This window comes from Phaethon lepturus, unplaced genomic scaffold, assembly GCF_000687285.1.
Source record: "Phaethon lepturus isolate BGI_N335 unplaced genomic scaffold, ASM68728v1 scaffold53203, whole genome shotgun sequence".
In the NCBI taxonomy this organism is placed as follows: domain Eukaryota; kingdom Metazoa; phylum Chordata; class Aves; order Phaethontiformes; family Phaethontidae; genus Phaethon; species Phaethon lepturus.
This window is the reverse complement of record NW_010532302.1, coordinates 51-7329: the sequence shown is the minus strand read 5'-3', so window position 1 is coordinate 7329 and position 7279 is coordinate 51. Positions and strand designations below refer to the sequence as shown.

The window sequence follows — 7279 nt, the reverse complement described above, 5'->3', positions numbered from 1 at the left end:
TTCATCTAGGTAAAGAGTTTGGGGATGAAAGGCTGCGGTTGTGTTGCTCCCTTTGCTGCTAGTCACTGTACAGCTCCCTTTTGCCAGCTCCTGCAAGCTCCCTTTTCCTTCTTCCCCGCTCTCCCTTTCCCTTCTCCTTTTCCCCCAAAAGGTCTCATCGAGTCTCATGCCGTAGTCTGGTTTGAATCAATGTCCTTCCTAGAAAGAGCTTCCCACTACTACCTAGTGCTTAAGCCAATAAAGAAGCTAATGAAAAATATTCATGAAAGAGCACTCTAGGTATTTCTGAATGTCAGAGCCGCAGCAATGATGCCTCCGGCTCCCCGTTGTCGGTCTGTAATGCCTCTCCCTGGAGGAGCTCAGGGCATTTAGTACAGCATTTCCCCAGGGCTACTTGGGATAATTCCCACTGTAGGGATGAAGATGGTGGGAGGCAGAGTGGGTGCTCCAGGCATCCCCCATGAGCAGAGACAGGGCTGTGAGGGCAGGACTGGGGTGGGATGCCCATCTGCTCCTGGTGTTCAGTGACTTGCACAGGAGGGCTCCTTTAGCTAAATAAAATGACAGAGCCGAATAAATGGAGAGCAGGTATTTAGTTAAGCAGATCAAGGTGCTCCCAGAGCAGAAGCTTTTTCCAGAAGCTGGGCAAAGAGAGGAGGCAGGTGATGGGAGACACAAGGCAAGGGCAACTTGGGAGTTGTGAGGAGGTGAAGAAGATCCTCCGTGCCGGCTAAGGAGGGACTGGTTAGGGAGAGAGGAAACAGCTCTCAAGAGGGATGACTGGGGAAGGAGAGGCATAAGGAATGCTTGGGTTTGGGGGGTGACGGCAGGACTTGATTCCTTCTCCTCCGTGGAGGGGAGCCCGGCTATGAGGTGGGGAGCAGGGGGTGCACTGATCCTAGCCTTGTCCATCACCTGTCTCCGACCTGATCACACTGAGCAGTCAACAGCCCCACCACGCTCTCAACAAGCTTGAAGGAGACTGTAGAAATCTTTCAATTTTATTGTTCTCTGATTTTTTTTAAATTCTTTTTACCTTGTTTGAGTGCCCTTCTCAGAAACTGATTCATAAAAATGGTGATTAAATTTTAACTGAACAGTTACTCCCTGACCGCTGCCTTGCAGTTTGCAAAATGACTTCAACAGACTAATTTTGGCATAGGATGCTTCATCCTATGACGTGACTCTCGAGTCCAAGTGATTTTCTGTAATTACCTCAGTCCTTTCAGCTCATTACAGTAAAATGTGGTTGCATCCCATTAATTTCAGCAAACGTTGCAGTGCCCAGACATGTGCCAAGCACAGCATCTCCCAGAACATTAGCAGCTGACAGAGGCATCTCTCACCCTTTCCAGATATCGAAGATATTTGTCCTCTGCCCTCAGTGTAAAATAGTTTGGCGGGAAGTAGTGGGAAAGCAATCTAGGCTTTAAGATAGAAAGGCATACCCAAGGGAGCACCTTTCTCAAGGATGAAAAACAACTTTTAATTAAAAATGGGGAGGGGAAGAATTAGCAATCCTCTCCTTCAATACATCAACACATAGAGAATGTGCATATATGGGTAATAAAACTCTTCTAGGAACACTTTCAAGGTTGACAGCTTCCCAATTAAATCCACCTTAAAATTACTTAAGCGATTTTTGACGCATTGTCACCTTCCCACATGACATGGCAGCTTCTTTCCTGGTTAGCACAAGGGAAGTATAAGCTTTGCCTGGAGGAGGAGGAGGATGGAGCTGGGAGCCAAATGCTGCGCGCTGTGCTGGGGCTTCATGCCGCAGCCCAGGCAGCACGCGTGGGGCCGTATGTCACTCTCCGGGATGCAGAGGAGCCTACTGCACGCTCAAACTCATTTTCCTCCGCAATTTCTGCCCCAACAGAAAGTGCGAAGGGTGCAAGACGTGCACTAGCCCTAATCTATGGGGTATAATTGCTGGAAAAGAGGATTCACAAACTTTTAAATCTTTGGTGATGTCCGCCCTGCAAACAGTTTAACAGCCAGCCCTAGTTTTTTCCCCTGCCAGCCTATGTTCTTTCTGAGATGTGTGTGTCCTGAGAGTCAAGGCTTGCTGCTCTTTCAGGAGCTCCAGCATCAAAGAAGCGATTTTTGCACCTCCCTGCCCACTCTAGACAGCCCGTAGCATTTACTGCCTTAAATCCCGCACGCCGGGCTTCCACTTCCAGCAGCTTTCTTGCCCGCCAGTGCTGCGACTCGGCCAGGCTGAGGGGGCTAGCGACCCGCCACCAGCTGGCTTTTGCTCCATCCATCCCGGGGTCTCGAGGCGAGTGCGGCTGCTCCTCACGAGCGGCTCTTCAGCATCTCAGGAAGGAAAGTTTTCAGCCACACTTGGCATCTCTGATCTCACCGTTGGCTGCTGCCCAGCCTGCTCAAATGTCACCTCGTTTGCGCCATTGGCAGTGGGAAAGCTTTTATGTAAGGGAACATAAATCAGTTTCAAAAGTGCTTTAACTGTCATAAAACATCTTTATGGGTAGCATTTAATCTAAACAGAAGATCCCAAATGTCTATGTCAATTACATGGGTTGTTTTTCTTAAATATTGCATGCTATAATGTTCTTTTTTCTTTACATTTTATTACTTTATACCAGTATGGGGGAACATTTTTTGTTAAACTTAGCTCATGTTTGGCATTTCTTGACTTTCAGGGTTTTATGTGAGACTCAGAAGTAACTCCCCTTACATCCGCAGAGTCATGTAGCCGCTGGCAGTGATGGCTGCGGTGTGCCCAAGCCTGAAAGGCTGCCTGAGGTCCAGGAAAGCTGGAGTTAAAGCCAACTTCCTTCCATCGCTTTAAATGCATTTAAACAAGTAGTGCCTGGAGATCTGTAGCTAATCCACTTCGGCTTTCCTAAGGTCCTGTCCACAAGGTGAGTATTTGCAGTTTGATGTAGGGGTGACCATCAGCCCTCATTTAGGCAGGGAGAAGGGGCTGGTGGAGCTGAGCCTCAGGCAGGGGAGGGGGGCAAGGTTACAGATCAAAAAGTGGCCTCGCTAAAGCAGTCCACTCTGGCTAATACAAGCAGATAATAATTCTGACTGAAAAGCAAAACCTTTTGCTTTGGGGAGATGAAAGGAAATTCCCAGGTTATTCTGTGAATAAGATCAAGTAAACAACCTGATTTTTGCAGAAATCTGCCGTTTGCGCAGTAAGATAGCTGAGGAACCATACCTTCAAAAGTGGGACCATAAATTGACTCTCCTCCATCTCCTTTTCCAGTTATGATGTCTGCAGGGTAAATAAAAATAACCATCAGAGACCAGGTTTATCACAAGTGTTGTTGGGGGTTGTCAGTGAGCAGCTCAGCCAAGGTCAGGGATGTGGGTTGCGCATCAGCCTGGGGGAACAACTGCATCCATCTTTCTGTTTCACTACTGAAATTTTAACAGACCCTTGGGAAGAGCTCTGCTTCCATCCCAAGAGACTGTCTCTCTATGGAGAACTATTTCATGCGGTGCATTTAATCGCTGCCCCTCTGAAGAGGTCCAGCATCTCCTGCTGGGAGAGGTCCTGCGGTGGCAGCCCCCAGCCGAGGAAGGGGCGCCCTGGAGAAGGGAGCTGCGTTATGAGAAGGAAGGATGAAAATGCATCTGTGATATTATGGTGAATTAAGACCACTAACTTGTCTAAGAAAAGAGATTTAATAAGAGAGAAATTCCTATTGAACCAGATTTCTGATGAGTAAGGCACTAAAGAAACCTGATACATCTATTGTTTGATTTTTTTTTTTCCCCCAAGAAGTCTGGTTTTGTTACTTTATTTAGACATTGTCTTATACCAGTCAGGTTATAGTTAGTCCTCTACAGTAGCAAGCTTGTAATTTTAGGTTGACTACATAGACATCTGCGTAGTTATGAATTCATGGAAAGTAGGAGGTGTATCTTCAAAGTAAATGGATTTAAGCACTCACATTTGGAGCAGGCATGGCAAAAGCAGGTACAAAAATAGATAGGTAAGCTGGATGATAGACCAAAAGGGAATAATGAAGGAAATTCCTTCTGATACACCTAACTATCTTGACTTGCCTGGGGATATTGGGCAAACTGCATGGCCCATCGTTCATGGTGCCTTTCTTGTCAGTGCCGAACTCCAGGCATAGCGCTGGCATTCACACAACTCACCAGAACATTTGGAAGGGCTCTGGCACTTGGCTAAATGCCTCTGTAAATTAATCTCTCTATAAAACAAGTAGAAAGTTTTCCTATGGATATTCTTAGGGTTTTCATGTTTCCAATTAGTTTCCTAATTACTTACCAAAGAACTTCATGGAAAAGAGTTTTAGTGTTTTCAATTAGTTTCCTAAATTCTTTTGAAAAGGTCTTGGATAATCAAAAGAACAAATTATCCAAACTTTTCCTATGTTTAGAAAGTGAGATGACTAAAAGAGAAAATGTTTTCTGTTTTTTATATATACATTAATTAAGAGATTAGCTTTGTCCTGGAGTTCAGTTACATCTCCACAGATGAAGACTGTTACTCATGCCACCACTCCTTGTGCTGTAACTCGGATTTACTCAGGACACCTGGAAACGCACCTCCTCCTTGGATCCACCCATTTTCCACGAGGCGATGAAAAAGGGAGTTTTTGTAGGTGAGCTCTCTGCCGTTGCAGAGAGACTTTGCTCCTCCGGCACACAGGGCACGGAAGTTCTCACAGGTCCTGGGACACACGTCAGAAAAGAGCTGCAAGATGAAAGCGAGAGAGGAAAGCACGTGTGAAATTCCTAGCTGACATCCACTGGCCAGATTTCTGTCCCCCCTCCTTTGGCAGGTGAAACCACCGCGCTGGGTGGGACTTGTTCACAGTATCACAGAATCACTAAGGTTGGAAAAGACCTTTGAGATCATCAAGTCCAACCATCAACCCTACACCACCATGCCCACATGTTCCTCGCTTTTGCTGTTCTCCTCTGTAGCGTACCTCAAAGAGCAGCCTCCCGACGGGCTGTTCCTCAATGGCTATCTCCAGGTACACAAACATGTGCTGTTTAAAGCAGAAAAACAAACGCAGTGAGGGAAAGGCCAGCTCTCCATGCTGCACTTGCTTCCTAGCACCGGCCAGGGTCCTGCTGCCTGGTGCAAATGGTCTCAGAAAACATCTGCAGGGTTGTCACTGTACAACAGCATTCCTACTATTTTGTTCAAATAAAGAAAAAAGTAGAGGAGGTTTCACTTCATTCAGGGCAGAAATAATCCCAACAGTGTGTTAAAAGCAAACTACTGGGCAGGGCCCACTTCTTCATCTTGCATTTATTTACACGCCTATTGCAGCCTGTACAATACAGGCAGGAATAAATGAATCTGCAGGAATACCAGCCACCCTGCCAAAATGGGTATTTCTTGCTCTTCCCAGCCAGCCTTAAATCTGCATGCCATTGATGATGTACCTTCTACATTACTCATTTTGGTATGACATTTTATTTTTCTCTACTCTCAATTACGGTGTCAGCGCTGGCCTCATCACACCTCACGACACCATGGCATTTCAGGGGGTCTTGGCTGGGAAAGGAGAGGTTTGGCAGTTGGGCTTTTGGTACTCAAAAATAAGGGTACTTAAGGATTTTGGTACCCAAGAGCTGGGTGGTTTGGGATTTTTGAGCAGCACAGTTGCAGCATGGTCAGCAATGTGCTTTTGTTGGACTGTTCAGCCCTGAAGCAGTTAATACATGTTGGGCATCCAGGCTAGTATTTGCCCCTTCCTGGCTGCCAAGAGGCGCGGAGGCTCTGCCGTCCTTGGCAAGGGATGGTCCCCGCTGGCCGCTCCAGCCCCAGCTCTGGCCCTGCCATCGCAGGGCAGAAAACAAGAAACCACCATCTCTGTGCTCGCTCTCCTTCCTCCTCGTGGTGTCTGCCCTTTCATCTGACAGCCCCTCCAGCCACTTGCAGACCTTGTACTCTTCTTGTCAAATGGTGCTACTTGCCTGGCTGTTTTTCAGATATTTGGTGTAGAAATCCTCAGCTATCGCTTGGTAAAGTGCCTCAGGCTTAAAATCACGATAGTCCCACTCACAGTAAGACCACTTGAGCAGCTCCTTCTCGTCCCCCAGCAGCTGGCCACCAACGAAGCACATCACCGAGGAGGCATATGCCCACACCTCACCTCTCAGTTCCTGCATTTCAGAGGGACAAAATAAAGCCTCTAGGGATTATTTACACCTTTAGTGAAGAAGCAATCAGTAATAATCCACCGCACCCATGGTATTTTTATGCCTTTCCTACTTTTCAAACCACAAATCCCACCAATGGGGGCTGGGCAGCAGCTTTTGGTAAGGTGTGCTGACAGTGCACACACTTACGTGCCCTAAATGTCTGGATTCTGCTGCTACGGGACATTATCATGACGACAGTCACCTGGGCATCACTTTGGGGGCAGCTCAGACTGAACTGAGAGCCTGACCCTGCCTCGAGGGTCTCTGAGAACGTTAAATAAATTGGGGTGGAAAAGCTCACTTCTGAAATCTGCAGATGGCACCGAGCTGCAAGATGCTGCAGCCTGGAGGAGAGGACTCTCATCTGAAACAACCCAAGGATGCAAGAGTTACCTTCTTTTTCTCCTGTAAATATTCACGCCATGCAAATTCTACTAAAGGCTGTATTACAGGGTCTGCAAACTTGCTTGGAAACTTCAGCTTCAGAGCCTAGATTTTCAAGGTAAGGAAAAAAAATTGCATACAAGCAGTTTAATACCCCCCAACCCATCCTATCACAGCTTGTATTTCCCTCATGAACTACAACTTAAGCCACGTTTTAATCCCGTTATTGCACTGCCTCTGCCTCTGGCGTAATTCCCGACACTTGCAGAAATACACGCAAATTGTTCTAAATCCCTCTTTGCAGATGTAGTGGGTGTCTTGTTTTTCTGTGAAGGGCTGCTTCACAAATATTATTGATTTATCCTGGTACTCCCCCCGCCGCTCCCACATGAGATGGATGTAAGCGATGAGGTATTCACAGATGTTTTGGCATCATCGCCAAATTTTTGCATGCGTTTCGCAGGCACGGGGAGTTGCAGTCCTCTACTGTCCTAGGAGATTGGGTCCAGGGCCTTGGGGCAAGCAAGTGGCCCAGTGAAAGCTACGAGGTGAATGTTTCCAGCCCCTGTTGCTTGTACCATCGCCTCAGGAGCACACGGCTGTCTAGATATGGGACGTTCCTGTCCAGGGATTTAGCCTCATCTCCGTATGGGCTGTACGCAAGCACTGCGAGCTGCGGCTTAAAGCCAGCCCAGCTGGGCTTAAAAAGAATAAAGCGAAGAAG

At 47.1% G+C, this 7279-nt stretch overlaps 1 protein-coding gene across 1 annotated transcript in view; it reads right to left on the bottom strand.

Moving 5' to 3' along the window:
- PPIL6 (peptidylprolyl isomerase (cyclophilin)-like 6) overlaps positions 1-6660 on the bottom strand; it is a gene marked incomplete at both ends in the record, with an annotated part of 6797 nt that extends 137 nt beyond the window's left edge. The window contains 6 exons of the mRNA XM_010284782.1: positions 1-5; positions 3194-3250; positions 4558-4705; positions 4944-5006; positions 5944-6132; positions 6565-6660. The exon at positions 1-5 is cut by the window's left edge and continues 137 nt beyond it. Coding sequence (XP_010283084.1) covers positions 1-5; positions 3194-3250; positions 4558-4705; positions 4944-5006; positions 5944-6132; positions 6565-6660 — 558 coding nt within the window. The remainder of the gene's footprint in view (positions 6-3193; positions 3251-4557; positions 4706-4943; positions 5007-5943; positions 6133-6564) is intronic.
- Between the last annotated feature and the right edge of the window lie 619 nt (positions 6661-7279).